Genomic DNA, 18,822 nt, shown 5'->3' with positions numbered 1-18,822 from the left:
AGCTCTTTGAAGAGGTTGAAGATTATCTATCTATACTGAGTATAATCTTCAATTTCCAAGGTCACATAGTTTGTGATTACTTTATCTGCATAATCACGCCTCAGTCTTTGGTCTTTCTCTAATAGTGTCACACATATGTCATGGAGACATGGGGGCTGCTCTTATTACCACCCTCTGTGCCTCAGTTGCCTTTCTCCTTCATGACAACATTTGGATGTTTAGAATCCCACAGAGCACAGGCTCTCTTAATTCCATCTGTGTTGACTATACTAATGAAATATAAATCCTGTTCTTAGCATAGCTCATACTGACTGTCTTCTAGACCAGTTCTTCAGACTGAGAATATTTAAGATAGTAACCTCCCCGGTGTCCTTTCCTGACCCAATACCTTATAAGAATATACAAGCTGAGTCTCTTCTTTTTTCATTTTGATTAAAAATCGATTTTTTTCATATAATATATCCTGAATGTGCTTCCCCTCCCCTTTATCCCATATCCTCCCTCTCCATCAGGACCAACTTCGTTTCTGCCTCTCATTAGAAAAGAGACTTCTAAGAGGCAATATAAAATAGAAAGATAGAACCAACACAAAACCAACACATCAGAATAGAAAAACAGAAACAAGGAAAAGAGCCCCCAAAAGGACGTAGGACACAGATACAGATGCGGAGACACATACTCGGGAATCCCATAAAAACATTAAAGAACTTGTGGGGGGGAGAATATAATATATATATAATAAAATAAAAATTAAAACGTAAGACAAAATTAATAAGAAAGGTAAAGCTCTGACAAGAAGCCTCCAATGACACTTTGAATTCATTTTCTGTTGGCCATCTACAGATGGATGTGGTTGTTTTCTCTTTTTGACTATTTATTCTGTGCTCTTTGGGGGCCTGTAACAGCTCCCAAATAAATCACGCACAGAGAGACTTCTTCTTGCTTATTTATGCCTGGCCTTAACTTGTTTATTGACCGCTTTTCTTAAATTATCCCAACTACCTTTGCCTCTGGATTCTTTTTCCTTTTCTTACTTCTGTATATCTTACTATTCACTCTTACTCTGTGGCTGGCTGGGTGGCTGAGTGGCTGGGTGGCTGAGTGGCTGAGTGGCTGAGTGGCTGGGTGGCTGAGTGGCTGAGTGGCTGGGTGGCTGGCCCCTGACATCCCCCTCTCCTTGTTCTATCTTTCTCCTTCTCCTTCTCCCAGATTTCTCTCTGTCTGGCAGCCCCCCCCCCTATTTTTTCCCTGCCTCGCTACTTGCCATTCAGCTCTTTATTAGACCACCAGGTGTTTTAGACAGGCAAAGAATCACAGCTTCACAGAGTAAAATAAATACAGCATAAACAAAAGCATAGCTTTACATAATTAAACAAATGTTTCAGAGCATAAATAAATGTAAGACACATTAAACTAATTTTCCACAGCAATGGCCATGTCTCCTGCTCTTAAAAGTAGTTTCACCGGTGTGACTCTCTTATAGAAAACAATTTCATTTGCAAGTGGTTATCAATTGTTTTGGGGTTGGGGATGAGGGCATGTGTCCACTACTCCTTTCAGTGCCAGGAATACATCTGGTGTAAACATGAAGGCCCTGTGCATGCTGCCTTAGTTTCCGTGAGTTTATCTGTGTGTTGATCCTGTTGATTTACAGGCCTGTTCTACTGGTGTCCTCCCTCCACTTCGGCTCTTACACTCTTCCTGCCTTCTCTTCTCCCTGAGCCCTAAGGAGAGGGATTTCATGGGAATATTCCTTTAGGGCTGAGTGTTCCAAGTTCTCTCCTTTTCTGTATAATGGTCTGCCTATAGGTCTCGGTATTCATTCCCAGCTGCTTGAAGAGGAAGCTTCTCTGATAGTGATGAACAAGGCGCTGATCTATGAGTATGGTAAAATGTCACTAGGAATCAATTCATTTCTGTTCTTTTAGTAGAGCAGAAGTATTTAGTTTTATCTACTTCCCTGGGCTAGCTAGTCTCAGGTTCTTGGTGACCCAAGCAGCTTAGAGTACGGGTTCCATCTCTCTGAGTGGGCCTTAAGTCAAATTCAATAGGGGTTGGTTACTCCCAAAGCTTTGTGCCACCACTGCATTAGCACATCTTGAAGGCAGGACTCCACTGAGGATCAAATGTTTGTAGTTGTGTTGGTGTCTACATTTCTCCTTTAGTAGTGTACAAAGTACTGTCCTGTACCAAAGATGCTAGCATGTTGGGGTGAAGGCTCTGTGTAGGCACTAACTCAACTTCTCTATGTTTAATGAGTTGTGTGGGTGTTGTCTTCAGCAAAAGAGACTTGAGGTCAGTTTGTGGAGGGTGAAGGCCTATAGGCATGCCTCACATGTACTCAGGTTATCTCTAATATATCCATCCTCCTGTTATAACTGTGATACAAGCCCCATCCTGTGTAACTGCAAGATAACCAGTGCTTCCTGTGAAGAGCCCGCATGTCCCCGCAAAAGTTGTTTATTATGTGTATGCACAGGTGTCAGTACCTGTGAAAAGACCAGAAGTGAGTGCTATTGTCATCTTCTATCAGTCTCCATCATGTTTCCTGAGACAGGGTCTCCCACAGAACCAGGAGTTTGCCATTTTTGCTCAACTGGCTGGTCAGTGAACCCTCTCTGTCGCTGCTCTGGGAGGTGGGGCTACAGGCTTGCATCACTGTTCCCAGCTTTTATGAGCCTATTGGGAATCTGACCTCAGGACCTTGTGCTTCTGTGTCTGGTACTTTATCTAATAAACTATCTCCTTGATCCTCATTCTTAGTGGCTCTACATTCACCCCCCTGTGTGTGACTGTTCTAGGATTCTTTCCTCATTGCATCAGAGACTGTCATTTTGGCATATCTTCTGTCTTCTCTCCCTTTGGCCAGAAGCTTTTCTGTAGGCATCCCAAAGCACAAGCAGTTTGTGTCTAACCTTGCAATGACAGGCATATCAGAGAAGACCCTGAACACCGATCATGGAATAAAGATTGGGTGTTGGGCAACATGACTCTGAGAATCCAGGCACTGTCTCCTTCACCAAGAACACTCTGCAGTTCCTTTCCTGACTCAAGCCAACAAGAAATGTTTCTGAGATTTACATGTTTCCTCTGTATCAGGGCCTTCTCTTTGGGGCCTTCCCACTCATTCCCTGTCTAAGACATTAATGCCTGTCTCAGCGTTCTTGATGAAGAAAGTAACAGTTCAGCAATCATATATTCAGGAACACCCATAATGATTTTCCTTTCTCTTCTGCTTCAATATTCTTTCTGCTTCACTTATATCTTTCCCTTAATACATAAGTAAACTGATTTGCTCATGCTTTAAAAAATAAGAAATGAGAAAACCCCAGCTTGATGTTGCATCATTGCATAGTTGCCTGTCTACTATACACCTTTTACAGCCAACCATGACAATCCAGCTGTGTTCTGATCATATTTGCTAGCTTCCCCCTTCTCTTTGAAGTCTTTAATCTATGCCACTTAGTCTTTGGGTCTCCAGTTCACTGATTCAGCTCTTGCCAAAAGAATTAATGTATTCCATAGGGTCAAATCTTAATTTTGTTTTGCTGGCCCATCTGAAACCCCGGGAAACCTGGCACTTTCTACTTTTCACTTCGCTGGCTCTGAATTACCAAAAAACCCCTTTGGTTTTGCTTCCTGTGGTGGTTTGAATAGGAATGGCCCCCATAGACTTACATGTTTGAAAGCTTGGGCCCATAGGGAGTGGCACTATTAGAAGGTGAGGCCTTGTTGGAGTAGGCGTGGCCTTGCTTGAGGAAGTGTTTCACTGTGCAGGAGGACTTTGAGGTCTACACTGCAGCTGGGCCTTGTGTGGCAGTCTCATTCTGCTGCCTGTGGATCAAGATGGAGAACTCTCAGCTCCTTCTCCAGCACCATGTCTGTCTGCATACTGCCATGTCCTGCCATGACGATGATGAACTAAACCTCTGAAGCTGTAAGCCAGCCCCAATTAAATGTTTTCCTTTATGATAGCTGTTATGGTCATGGTGCCTCTTCACAGCAATAAAATCCTAACTAAGCCTGGCTGCTGTAGGAAGTCTTACAGGCTGTGGTTACCCGCCCACTATGGCGTGGTCTCTTATACTATATATGCCAATGTAGAGCATGCGTCCAGCCTCTTTTCCGGCTGTGGGATTAAGTTTATGATCTCCGTTAAAGCAGAGGATTCTGATTTGTGAGTCTATCCCCAAATAAGTAACCATCTATTTCTCAATTCTGAGCTAGTGTGGGAATTCTTTTAAGCATCCTTCTTCACCTGGCGGTAGTGGCACAAACTTTTAATCCCAACAGTTAGGAGACAGAGGCAGGAAGAATTCTGAGTTTGAAGCCAGCCTGGTCTACAGAGTGAGTTCCATGACAACCAGGGCTACATAAAGAAACCCTGTGTCAAAAAAACCAAACCAAACAAACAGGAGCAGCAGCAACAAACAAACAAACCCTAAGACATTCCTCTTTCTATTAGCTTCTCTCTTGCTCCTTCTCCTGAACCTTAAAACACTCCTCTAGCAAAATGATTCATCCTCCAAATAATTTCACCCTCCTTTGTGGTTGTAGAAAACATTCAAATGCCAATACAACCCAAACTTAAGCATCTACCTAGTCAAAGAAATGCTTTTAAGTAAATCAAGCTAACATTTGTCAACACCAATGTCTGACAGACCCCCAAGCCTGCTTTTTCCCCAGCCTGATAACGCCCTAACTCCTTAGAATAATTTGATTAGTTTTGCAGCAATATCCTACCTTTTTGCTTGGAAGTTGGAACTCTATATTGTATTATGGAATTTGGAAGTTGAGAAAAATAAAGTAATTTTAGCATCCTTGATTTATAAGTATTAGAGCTAGAACTTATAGGATTGAAGTTCAAAGGGATCCAGTCAGAAGCAATGTTTTGTTTTGTTTTAAAGAGTAATTCAGTCCAAGGAAAGTCCAAGGTCCGCCCCCCTCCGTCTATGTCAAGGAAGGTGAACAACCAAACTGGCTAGGCTCCCACAAAGCCAGAACATGAAGTAGGGTCAAAACCTTGTGCCGTTGTCCTTGGCTTCTCATCAGCCCTCATTGTTCGTCATGTTCAGAGAGTCCGGTTTTATCCCATGCTTTTTCAGTCACAGTCCAGCTGGCCTTGGTGAGCTCCCAATAGATCAGCCCCGTTGTCTCAGTGGGTGGGTGCGCCCCTCGTGGTCTTGACTTCCTTGCTCATCTTTTCCCTCCTTCTGCTCCTCATTGGGACCTTGGGAGCTCAGACCAGTGCTCCAGTGTGGGTCTCTGTCTCTATCTCCTTCCATCACCAGATGAAGGTTCTATGGTGGTATGCAAGATATTCGTCAGTATTGCCATAGGAGAGGGTTATTTCAGATTGCCTATTCCCAGCTGCCCAAGGGACTAACTGGGGACATCACCATGGGCTCCTGGGAGCCACTCTAGGGTCAAGTCTCTTGCCAACCCTAAAGTGGCTCCCTTAACTAAGAATTGTGGTTCTGGTTCTGTGCTCCCCTGCAGGGAACCCTGACTGCTCTATGGACTGGAGAGGGAGGGGGAGAGGAGTTTGGGGGAGGGGGGAGAAAGGTGGGAGGAGGGGGAGAGAAATGGGAGGCTGGGTGGAGGCGGATACTTTTTTTTCCTTTTCTCAATAAAAAAAATTAAAAAAAAGAGTAATTCAAATCTACTTACATCACAGAGCACTTGAGGTGAGTAAAGTAAACATTTTAAAGCAGTGACTGGATAAGGTCTAAATGAAAACTCAAAATTTGGACCATAAAAGAGGTTAAAATAATATACCTTACAATTTTGAAGTGCCAATAAATTACCTAATATCTAGAGTTCCTCTTCAGACATTCCCAGACTGAGTCTGACTTGACCCCAAACTCAGCGTATATTATTGTCTCAGTTATGAGCTCAGTTATTAATTTTTTAAAAAGCAATCACTATATGAGCTGAGTATGTAACTCAGAGGAAAGATACTTACTTAGCATGCTCAAGACCTGACATTTGATTCTCAGCATTGCCGAAGGAAAAAAACAGCAGTTATTATAATCTTCCACATAAAACATTGCTAAACATTTGTTGTTGAAGTTATTACATGTCTGCAATAAGCTGGAGCTATTTGGCATTGCTAAGTAAAAACACGTTTTTTAATTTGTTCGTTAAGCAGCTGCTTCTGAATAATAGTTTATTTGAGGTGATTAATCACTTGGGACGAGCCTGCAGACACGGGGCCCGACATTATAAATCACATCTTATTTTCATTCACAGGGAATAGAGTGATATTCATTTTTTGGACATGATTTATCATTTGCAGGTTGCATCTGCTATCTCTGTGGGCTGGGAAAATGGATGGCTTGTCTTATTAAAAGTCTTCAACTTTTGCTGTAATATTTTCTGCATATCTATAGGAAATCCATGATCAAGACAATTGGTTCAAGTATTAAGGTGTACTGGATGGAAAGGATGCTGTAGATCAGATCTTTCACTATTGGATAAGTGAAATGAGGGCCAACATTTGGACTTTTTAAACCATTTTATGTGGCCATCTTTGAACTGTTACTTATTTAAGGGAACTTACTTAGTATTTATATATACTCTGTCTTCTTTAAGAAGTATTGGAAGTACTCAGTGTCATGCCTTGGGATGACTTACTTTTTCTTTGATTTTAATTCCTTCCAACACTCTGCGACTTGCAATCTCAAAGTGAAAGCGGTTGGTCCTATTTCATAAAATTTCATTTACCAAGTGTTATGTACCTCTGTCCCAACCCTGCCAATATAAAATTTAGTCAGTAGGGCCATTGTCATAAGAGTAATATCAGTAGGGCAGTCTGGTGACATTGGTAAGATATTTACTGTGATAATTGCGTTATTTGCATAAAGCAGAAGAAAATTTAACTCATGTATCCCTGTTAGTCCATTTGACTATAGGGGCAGGAAATAATGGTTTTTATATGATCTTCTAGACCGTTTCCCTAAAGCCTTTAGATTATATATCTTTCTGCACGACTTCCTTAGGATATGGGTAGAGCATAGGACTTTGCAATCAAATTTACATTGTGGCCCTAGTTCTGCAATTGCTGACTGTGTTTCTGGATGCTTAACTCCTACACATTGCAGATTTCTAGAGAATGCAGTACAGGTAATCACACCCTTCTGTAGGACTGGCCCAAGGGTTGAATGAGCCCTGGAAGAGGGGGAAACTCTCACAAGCAGTAATTATTTCTGATCTTGCTCATAAAGCTAAGTAAGAAATTAATCTATCTGAGTCTCAGGCCTCTCCTTCTGTAGTGTTGTCAATCTTTATATTCCATCTACCAATCTGAGTCTAAAGAATTTACTTAATCAAAGTAGTTTTAAAGGACCTTTCAGAGCTGTGCTGGTAGCAAGCCAACAGGCAGAAAAGCTAATAGCACAGACAACCTGCATTCTAATCCTAAACCTGCTGTTTTCTACTTTTGTGACCTTGAAATCAAGAAGTCATGCATTTGTGTGTTTTATGTTTTGTATCTATAAATCAAGGCAATATAGTGCTGGCCTGTTGGAATTGCTTTGAGAATCAAATCAGCAAAGAAACAAAGTATATGAAAAGTGCTTCAAAAAGTCACTAACACATGAGTTCTCAATAATCGTATATTATCTTTCTTCATGAAAGAAGGTTCCCATCTTAGTTTTTAATTTGTACATACACACATGCGTAGAAACACACATAGGCACATAAATATGCACATATACAAACACAGACACACATAGACACACACATATACACATGAATTCATAATTCATGCTTTCACTCATTTATATATAATCCTTTCTACCATAGAAAGACTCCTATGGTTGAATGAGAGCATATGATAGTTTCCTAGATATTGAAGATAGCTGAGAAATTAGTTATTAGTCAACCAATTATTAGTTAGTAATTGCATTTTACTAAGTGCAAAGCAGATTTTATCTAATAAAGAAAATTATTTTTCCCTGTTACAGAGTTGATGAATATTATGTTGAAGATACTCCAATTTATGGTAATTTAGATAATATAATCCCAGGTAAGTTTTATTTTTCCATAATTAGATATGTCAAAAACACATATAAATTTACCAATAATTTGTGGTATCTCATTTTTAAAACCATTACAGTTAGGTATTCTAGAAACCATAAGTTATGTATAGTACATTGTGTAGGTTATGTGTGCAAAGGCCACACTGTAAATTGCACTGTGATTGTCAGTACAAGCCAGCAGTTCCTGCTTCTCTGTGAGCTTCATTTCACTCCTGGAGCAACAACAATACATCACCACTAGAAAAGCAGAAGATTCTAGTCCCATGAATTTTGTCGCACAGAGAATTCTATAAAATAAAGTCATTTCTAGAATAGAATATGATCTACAGAAACAGTATTTGGGGACCTGTATATAGAAGCCTGTGTACAGGCTCGATTGCCAAAATCATGAACACTTTCTCCGGTTTCCTGTGGTTTAGCCTGAACTCTTTAAATGGGACTAGATTGATAGCAAGTGGGGAGAAAGCAGAACCAAGTCGTCACTAAGTGGTTGGTGCTTCTATTCTTCTACAAGTGCTCTTCACTTGAACCTTCTCTCCACACTAAACCCTCTAAAGTCCTCAGAGCAAGCAGCTGTGATCTGATGTCATAGCTGATGAGAGAAGAGGCTGTGCTTTTCCAAACCTCCACTCTACTCACGGGCAGAGCTTCTGGGATTATTCTGCTTGCAAATCTCTGTCTCAAACACAAAAGTTTTCTGTGATCTAACAACATCATAATGTCTACATATCCAAACCAGTACAGGATTATAAAGTTAGAGAAATGTGAATTTTCTAATGATTCAAAGATTTAACTGTCTTTCTTTCCATTTTGAGCATGTTCTAACTCCTGCACACTAACAAGCCAGAAACATTATATTAAACTAATGTCCCTTCTGTTCCATATTGCAGAATTACGATCTCATCCTTCATATTTAAATTCTTATAAATTCTAATGGCCCAGTGCCCATCAGATCAGTACTTTCCAAACCCAAATATGCCAGGGTTTATTTTAAGATTTTTACCTCACATGCCCTGGATTGGCTTTAGAAATCTGCTACTTAACAAGTAAACACAAGATTCTGTTGCTAGTTTTTCATGAACTAAGATTTAAGAAACACCATTCTATTGTTTTTTCCATGTTGTTTTTCAGAGAGGACAGAAAGATTACTAGGTAACTTTTGGTATAATAAATATATCTTCCTCACTGAGGCCCAGTTGGTGCGTTGTACATTCTGGCCGGATAACTAGCCACTCTAAGTAGACATGTACAGGGATGTGTTTGGGAGAATAATGACACAGAATAGGATGGTTCACTATCATGAAGGATGTAGTGGTTACAAGTCTGTTCACTTTTAGACAATGCACAAAAGTTTGAGATCCTTAGAATGGTATTGAACAATCTTGAGGACTTAAGACAGTCCTGTCTATCTGATATGACTCTAGCTGATGGGGCACAAATCCCAATATAAGTCATTTTATTCAAAATTAGAATGAGGTATTTTAAAAGATTCTGAATAAAACATATCATTCATAGAATGAATTACAAAGCCATAATCATTGATGAATTTGGAAAGCACCATGCTTTATGCCATGATGTAGCATGTACAGTGACACCCATGTAGCAGATAACACAGGCAACCCTTTAACTCCATTGCATCTCTAGATCATTTTAAACAGTGGTTTAGATGAGGCTTCCACATGCTGCTGTGGTACAGAAAATCCTTTTGATATAGTCTGCATCTTGCGCTTCTTACTGTCTGTCAGTAACATTATGGGCAAAGGGCTTCGCTGTCAGATCTGCAGGAATAGCTTGCACTTCCATAACTTCATTGCATGTCCATCTAACGTACTATTTAAATACTTCTTGAGGCTATATATTCTTAGTTAAATATTGTCTGGATCATACATTTTATTCATACCAGCACTTTTCATTTTTCCACGGAAATCTCCTCTACTCCCAAGAGCCAATGGATGAGGACTGCTATGAACAAATGAAAGCTCGGCCACAGAGATCTGTGAGTGACATGCAAGAAGCCGCCGCATCTGCACAGGTAAAGTTTCCTGCACAAGTCACATCTGGTCTAGTTCAAAGCACCGAGACGAGCTTCAAGAGCACAAAAAGTGTTTTCCGATAGACATTAGGAGCAGCCTGTTAAAATGTTTGCAGCATGACTCATGTGTCAAGTTCTGAGACTTGAGCTCTACAGGGAAATACAGAAGCAGGAGCAAAACGGACCACCAGAAGACTCAAAATTAGGTATAGTTCAAAGAACAATGGACCCTGTCTGTGCATACATGCATATATACACATATATGTAGGTACAGCTGCAGATTTGCATAATGTTCTGAAAGCATCAAAACATTCAGTTAAAGCATTATTCTTTCTTCTCCAAAATCTTTTCTCTTGTATCCTCTCCCTACTGCCTAGACTAGCCATGGTGGTGACAGTTCCTGGGCTTTATTTTATGTGCCCCATATGTGTTCTCTGCTTAGATTCCCATGAAGGAGGCAACATTAAAATTCCCTTTTATAAAAACTTGCAAAGAAAAAAAAAACCTGTCCTGGAACTTGTCCCCAGATGCTATTTGAGGAGACAGAATCCCAAGGTAGAGCCATCTTACATACAACAGTCTTATTCTAAAAATAGCTCACAGTTTGGAAATTTCCCATTGTGGCAGAATTTTCCTCCTTTTCGCTACATGAATTTTGTAAGATATTAGACTTCTTAACAATTTTATTAAGAAATCAAGGTGTAGTGATATTTGAGAAAAAAGTCACCACATATGCAATCTGATATTTGGTTAATTATAAAATATGCTTTCAGGGGCTAGAGAGATGGCTCGGTGGTTAAGGTACCATTAACCTTATGGTTTTACATAAGGCCGGATTCAGTTCCTAAAACCCACACTGACTAGCCCACAATCACTGGTAACTCAAGCTCCAGGGGATCTGACAACCTGTCTGCCCTCTGCAGGCACATGCATGTGTGTGCGCACACACACACATGCACACACCCACACCCCTATACACACACACAGAGAGAGAGAGAGAGAGAGAGAGAGAGAGAGAGAGAGAGAGGTACATAGGTACATGCATACACATATATACTCTTTTTTATTTCTCTTTTTATCTGTTTTTATTTTATTTTTTTATTAAAAATTTCCTCTTCTTCCCCGCCTCCCTCTTCCCTCCCCCTCCCCCCACTCCCCATGCCACACTCTCCTCCTCCTCCATCTCCAGTCTGAAGAGCAGTCAGGGTTCCCTGCCCTATGGGCAGTCCAAGGTCCTCCCCCTTCCATCCAGATCTAGGAAGGTGAACATCCAAACAAGCTAGGCTCCCACAAAGCCAGTACATTAAGTAGGATCAAAACTCAGTGCCATTGTCCTTGGCTTCTCAGCAGCCCTCATTTTCCGCCATGTTCAGAGAGTCCGGTTTGATCCCACACATATACTCTTAAAACACAAATCTTTAAAGTATATTTTATTTTATTAAAGTAGGAAAAGCTACATGACATAATATCTCCTGTTAATCTCGAGATGTTAAAAAAAAGCCCTCGAAGGAGATTAAGGTGAAATTAAGTCATCTAGAAATGTAGAGACCCACTCACATCATTTTAGCTGTGAATATACCAAGAATCGTAAATACAAATTATAAGTAAACATGGGAATTGCATAGAGTAGCTTTGTTTGAGATGTGTCTGGTTTTTACTCAAGTGGAAATGATGCAAAACCACGTAACATCCTTGAGTCTCCTCTTTTATGAATTTAGAGACACTCTTCAGTTTCTCTTCTATTACATTTTTATAAATTTAGTTTCACATTGGAAGTCATCTGCTTCTAATTGCTCAGTTTTACTTTATCAGCATAATCATGACCTACGCTATTTGCTTCTCGAATATTCATGTACTGATGGGTCACAGAAGCGTAGGAAACCCATGATATCATGCATAGGCTGAAGGAAGAAAATGTTTTCTGAGAAACATATGGGTCGTTTCTTTGCCCGTTGAAAGCAATGTGTGTGGTTCAGAGACTAACTTGAGTATGTTGGTCTACCATCAAAAATTAAGTCCTAAAAGTTCACCAGAAAACCTCACAAGAAGGGTATTTCACAAGTGTTCCATAGCCTATAAAATTTAAGGATATACACGTGTGATGTTCCTTTTATTTATTTGTTGATCTTGGATCAATGTCCTGCCTCCTTACTCTATCAAAAATATCTTCTCCCTTCCCAGACCATTACTAATCAGGTTCCAAACTATTTCCTCTGAGTCTTTTAGGATCTTATCACTTTAATTAATTTTCCTTTCTTCCTGGAAATGATCATTATCATTTGTGTAGCATATGTGCAAATGTTCTCAATATAAAAGCAAAACAAAACAAACAAACATAACAACAAAAGTTTCCTTTGCTTCTTCTAATTTCTGAACTAAGTGGAAATTAGGTGGGTTCTTTTCATCCCCTGTAGTTTCGGTGTCTTTCTGGGGACCCACATCCCTTTACCCTTTCCTCTATGTACCCCCCAATTCCCTAAACTAATCCGTCAAAGTGGAAGTCTAAAGTAAATATTTAATGTGCAGCATGATCCTTTCTTGAGACTCATATTTTTTTTAAGATTTATTTATTATGTATACATGTGCAGCCATGGTCCTTTCTTGAGACTCATATTTTTTTAAGATTTATTTATTATGTATACAGTGTTCTGCCTGCGTGCCAAAAGAGGGCACGAGATCTCATTAGAGATGGTTGTGAGTCACTGTGTGGTTGCTGAGAACCTCTGGAAGAGCAGCCAGTGCTGTTAACCTCTGAGCTATCTCTCAGCCCCTGGGACTCGTACATTTTTTTAACCTGGCACTGCCTGATAAAACACAGCAGTATTGTCACTTGTTATTTGGAGTGATTTCCTATAATTGCAGAAGCCAAATTCCAATGCTTTGGTATTAAAGGGAGATTATTGCCTCAAATGATGGACAGAGATAAGAATGTACTTTGCTTTTGAGATGATTGAGTAGAGACACAGTCCTCATTCTCCTTCTTTCTATATGTCATCAGCAGACTCCTCAAGTGAGGCTGGGCAATCCACTAACAGCTTGTGCATCTTTCTTTTTGCTCAAAGAAAAAGATAGATTTCTATTCTTGATAATAAATATTAACTTTAAAGTGCCATCAAATATGCCCATTCTTGGGCCATTCTCTTGGACCCTATTGCCAGGGCAGTGGGAGGCATTGGGTTGCTTGGTCCAGCATTGGTCGGTTACTTGGTCTTGCTTGGCCTTGGGTACAGCACTCCAAGTCTGTCGAACAGGATAGGGCAAAATTTACCGAAGAAAATAAGAGAGTTCAGCCAAGTCCCAAAAGACCAACAAATAGCCACTCCTCCGTGGCTCTCAGGGAACATCGATAGCTCTTCACCAGTCTGTCTGTTGACGCAGATGAGAGTCCTAAATGTGTGCAATCGTGAATTGTCAAATTTGCTGGAACACAGAGAAGAGTCAGGGAGTACTGAGCATCAAAACAGAAAAACCTTAAAAGGCAGGACATGGAATCCAGACTTTAGTCCAGAAGAGGCTGTCCTCCCGGCATTGACCCACCTCTAGGACAGAAGGGAAGGGTAACAAATTTCATTCTGTCTTAGGTGTCAGTTGTATAAGAAGATGTGTTTTGCTTTTTTCTTACAAACCTTTAAAAATGTGAAGTAAGAAGCAGAGGAAGGATTTGTGAGTCTGTTTAAATTACTAAGTCGCCATTTATTAAGCTTATGGAAAGCACACCCTTTATTCCTCCCTACAATGTGCTTTCCCTCCTAAACAAATGAAGGTACAGTTGCTCAGGAGAGTGATGGAAGGCAGTAACTGCTTGGGGTGAAAGTGAAGACAGAAGCAGGTGACAAATGGTCTGATGTGCTCGTGTAAATTTTGAATATGGGAAAGTCCATGAAATTTATCTAAATATCTTTATTTTCCAACTCAAAAGTCATGAATTACCTGTTGGTTTGTTGCTGTTGTCTTCAACTGTCAACTTTGCAAAATCAGGTAACTGAAGACAGAAAAAAATTTTCATTAGCCATGAAAATTTATAGAAATATTGAAAATTAAAGAATAGACCAACAGTGAAAAACTCACATATGTTTCTTTTCAGGTACCTGCTGAAAGTCAGATGTGCTATGCCACACTGGATCACAGCATCAAGGGGAAACGCAGAAGGCCCCGGAAGCAGAATGCTTATTTTTCAGACAGGGAGAAGGATGCACAAGTTTGTGCAATGGATACCAGCGTTTCTCAGAACAATTTGGTACCAGATTTCTCATCTGATAACCAGGCAGTAGAAGAAAGTGTTCATGATGATCCTGCAAGACTGTTTGGATTGATCCGTGCCAAGAGAGAGCCTGTAGTCTAGCCGGACAATGATCCGGCTCACTGATAATGACCCTATAAGAGATAGTTAAGAAAACAAGACCCTGGTGTGACAAACAGGACCGGCAGGATGATAGTCTGCCCTTTTGTTGATGGGATGGTAGCTTCCTTTTCTCAGAGATTGTGTCTCCACACACCCAATGTAATGTATTAAAATTAGCTATATGAATTCATTAAAAAATATCCAAGTAAGAAAAGTAAAACAATAAAATCAAGTTTGTAAATAAAATTACTTGTTAAAAAAGTCAAAATGTATAATAATACCTAGGAAAATTTTAAAAATCTAAAGTATATATGTGCCCTAGGACATACTGAAGGAAAGATAAGACAATGTCTTAAAATATTAGTGAAACATTTCCTCTTTCATCAATATGAAATAATTAAAAATTTCAATAATTTCTAATAATTGAAAGTACATTGCTAAGAAAAGTAGAATGAATTGAGGAGTATTTTTCAAATATGTAAATAGCATAATTATTCTAAAATTGTGATAAAAATAGATCCATGTTCCTTATAACAATTTTTTAAGAAGAACTTAGAAATTCTACTGCCAGGGATAATCAATATGAATAACTTTGTGTCTGGTTTGTGGATATTTTACTCAACTACGACCATGTAAAAGTATTAGTTGTTCCTTTTTTTATTATTTTAACTTAAAAGTAGAGTGTCATGCATGTTATTTAAATTTTCTTCATGTATCAAGATGTTCTGGCTTTATTTCTACTGTATCTACCTATATCAAATGTTTGAGACTGTGTCTCTGGTAATGCTGGGGAGCAAACCCAGGATCTTTACCATGAAAGGCAAGTGCTCTATCATTGAGCTTCATCCCAAGTTTTGTCCCATAATTTTAATGTCTGGATTGTAGCTCACTTATGATTAAATCAGAATTCATTTAAGTAATTTTGAAGGCTACTTAAATTAATTCAAGTTTCTATTTTATTTGCTCACAAATGATATTTTAATGAGAGCACTCCAAGACATGTCTGGACACTTATCTAGTCTCTTCTTTGTGTTGAGTCCCTTAAGGAAAATTAAATATACTTAAAAATACATGTTCATAGTATGAATCTCAAAAAACCAGATCTCTAGAAGATCAGAAGTTGGATCAAATATATACATACATACAGTTTAAATTCTAAAGGGTTATCACACATTGTCTCCCAAACAGTTACCTTAAAGCCTCAGCATGGCTGAAGATGCTTAGCTGTGATCCCAGCATGCGGGAGTCTGAGGCAGGAAGAGCCCCATTAGTTCCAGGTTTTTTGGTCCTGAAAGTGAATTTCTGGTCAGCTTGGGCTAAGAGTGAAACCATGTTTCAAAACAAACAAACAAACAAACAAACAAAACAAAAAAAACCTATTATCAGGAACAAAACAATGGCTATTGTCCTCCATTGAGAAAGGAGGCTTGCTGGTAGTTTATAATAAACATATTTAACTTGTAATAATAAACATATTTAATAGGTATTTTTAAAGGTCACTTTGACAGAAAAACTTGCAAACAACATACATTTTTTTTTTCCTTTCTGGTGGCGTGCTGTGAATTTTCCATACATTCCATTTTTTATAGTACTTTAAAATTTTTTAAAAGTTTTGATGAAGTTATATAGTTTCCCCTTTCCCCTTCCTTCTTCTAGAACCTTCCCATGCACCCCTTCTTGTTTTCTGTCAGGGATCTCTCTTTCTTTAATGTTGTTACATATATGTATGTGTATAATTGGAAAGCTCTACCTGTAGAAGACTGTTTCTCCTACTCTGAACAGTCCCCAGGTGCTCACAGTTCTTTGCCTAGAGTTGAGGCCCTGCAAGCTTTCGCCCCCTCCATGCTGGCATGTCCATTGGCATCATCATTGTTCAGATCCTGTTTAATCAGTCAGGTTGATGAGACCTCATGGGTGTTGCCTTTCTGATGTCACATGCTTTTATTTAAGATACCATTTAAAATAATAATAAGTACCTTCATAATTTTCCAAGTAGTTAGAATGTCTAGACATCTCCAGTTGCTAAGATCCATGCAGGATTCTGTCTGGCACCCCACATTTCCACTTAGAGGACTTCTTTAACTATTTTTGCTGTCCAGGCCAATGAATGATAAAACTCCCTCGGCGTGCTGAGCATCTGAAAAAGCCATTGTTTAAATCTTGAGAGATATTGTCACTGGATAAAAAATTTCCAAGGTTGAGAGGACTATGCTTCTTTGAACAATCAGTACTGTTCCTTTTTTGAACACATGGATGCCATCCAAAACCTTCCTGGTATCCTTGGTTTTAACTATGTGGTTTCCTGAATCAGAGCAGCTGGATTAAAGTATAATTTTCTTCAAAGATTAAGTCATCCTTCTAGATTTGAGATGCAAAAGAAGCAGCACCTGTCTCCACCTGAACACTGTGGATGTATTTTTCAACCAATAAATATTGAATCTTGACCAGAGACTCATTCTCCTGAATAACAACGTGGATGGGGAAATGCGCACTGGCAGACATAATCCTGTAAAGCAAGCCCACTGTAACAACCTTGACTGTGATGTAGACATGGCTACCGATAGTCCAGGCAGCAGCCAGTTCCTTTCTGCTTCCCTATCATTTGTCAACCTAGAGCCTATTGGTTTTCTTTTCAAGGGGACTCAGCTCTGCACGGATGTGATTATAGTCTTTCTGGAGGGTTCCTCTGGGACCCTTCATGATCCCTATGTGCCCCCTCAGAGTAATGTCAGTATTTTCTGGGACCCCAGAAGTCTAATTGTTGAGTATGTCCTCACAATAAGTATGGCCTGCTTTACAAGATAGTATTTTTATTGTGTAAAAGATACTTTGAATTTTACCTTATTTAATTATTGAGATTTTAAAACTATTTTGAACACACACACGCAGATGCATATGTAATTATAAATCTAGATTCTGCACAATAAAGTGTGCAGCATTTTTCTGAATCTGGTTTATCTTGTCCAATACAATTATTCTTGCAAATATCATGATTTCATTTTCCTTTGTGACAGAGAACTCCATCTGTATATGTACCACATTTTTGCTGTCCATTTTTCTGTTGATGGACAAGTAGGCTGGTTCCATTTCCTGTATACTGTGAAGAATCCAGCATCAAATATGAAGGCACAAGTATCTTTATGGTATGATGATATAGCATTATTTGAATATATCCTCCAGAGAGAAATAGTTATCTCATATGTTAGTTCCAATTTTAATCTTCTTATAACATCTATCCTGATTTCCATAATGGGTGCACAAGCTTACAGGCCTACCAGAGTAAATATCATCTCTAGTACTTGATGTCGTTTGTTTCTTTGGTGACAACCATTCCAACTGGAGTGAAATGTGTTCTCAATGCGCTTTTCATTTGTATTTTCCTCACAGGAAAGCAAGAGTTTATTGGCCATTTGTATTTCTCCTTCTGAGGACTGTCTACTCAGTTAACTGCTGCATTGTTAGCTAGATGACTTCAGTTATTTTACTTAACCTATTTGCAGTTCTTCGTGCATCCTGGATATTAATCGCTTCTCTGATATGTAGTTGGCAAAGACCATTCTGTACCCTCTTCACATACATTATTTCCTTTACCATGCAGAAACTTTTAACATCATCTACTCCCATCACTTAGTTCTTATTCCCTGTACTAAGGAATCCTTTCCAGAGTGTTTTTGTCTATGCCTGCATCTGCAGGTGTTTTGCTTATTTTGAAGTTTCAGGTGTTACATTAAGTTCTGTGATCCACTTTGTATTTATTGTCTTATAGTGCGAGAGACAGATATCTATGTGTGCAAATTCAGTTTTCCCAGTTAAAGAGACTTTCTTTCTTCTATATTACATCATTAACCTTTGTCAGAAATGATGTAGCCATACCTATAAGGGTTTATTTCTGAGTCCTTTATTCAGTCCGATTATCTATATGTCTGCTTTTGTAGCAGGACCATACTGTTTGGTTACTACAGCTCTGCAATATACTCGAAGATCAGGTATTGTGATATCTCTTTCTGCTAAGGACACCTTTGCATATTTGGGTTTTGTGCTTCCACATGAATATCAGGATTTTTTTGTTGTTGTTTTTGTTGTCCTGTTCTGTAAAGAATGCCATTGAAATTTTGATGGAGATTGTGTTTCATCCATAGGACAGCTTTGGGTAATATAGCCATTTTCACAATATTAATTCTGTAAATTCTTGATAAAGGGCAGTCTTTCCATTTTCTAGTGTTTCTTCAATTTCATTCTCTGCTGTCTTACAGTTTTTATTGTAGAGGTCTTTTAGTTGGCTACCATGGGGAACCAAGCTGATGGCAATAACCAATGTTGTTTTAGAGTCTTCTGGGACCTCCCTAACAAGAATTTGTAGACAGACAATTTTCTCATTTACATTTTGTGGCCAGTATTTGTGTTAT

General features: G+C 39.1%; 1 protein-coding gene and 1 pseudogene across 1 annotated transcript in view; one reads left to right on the top strand and one right to left on the bottom strand.

Annotated features, from left to right (window-relative positions):
• Nucleotides 1-14,416, top strand: part of LOC101994823 (T-cell receptor-associated transmembrane adapter 1) — a 48,102-nt gene extending 33,686 nt beyond the window's left edge. Inside the window, exons 4-6 of the mRNA XM_013351898.1 lie at nt 7,968-8,029; nt 9,986-10,074; nt 14,159-14,416. Coding sequence (XP_013207352.1) covers nt 7,968-8,029; nt 9,986-10,074; nt 14,159-14,416 — 409 coding nt within the window. The remainder of the gene's footprint in view (nt 1-7,967; nt 8,030-9,985; nt 10,075-14,158) is intronic.
• A 2,153-nt stretch (nt 14,417-16,569) lies between these two features.
• Nucleotides 16,570-18,822, bottom strand: part of LOC113457946 — a 28,066-nt pseudogene continuing 25,813 nt past the window's right edge.

Source organism: Microtus ochrogaster, chromosome 2, assembly GCF_000317375.1.
Source record: "Microtus ochrogaster isolate Prairie Vole_2 chromosome 2, MicOch1.0, whole genome shotgun sequence".
In the NCBI taxonomy this organism is placed as follows: domain Eukaryota; kingdom Metazoa; phylum Chordata; class Mammalia; order Rodentia; family Cricetidae; genus Microtus; species Microtus ochrogaster.
Note: the sequence above shows the minus strand (reverse complement) of the source record. Positions and strands in the feature narration are given on the sequence as shown.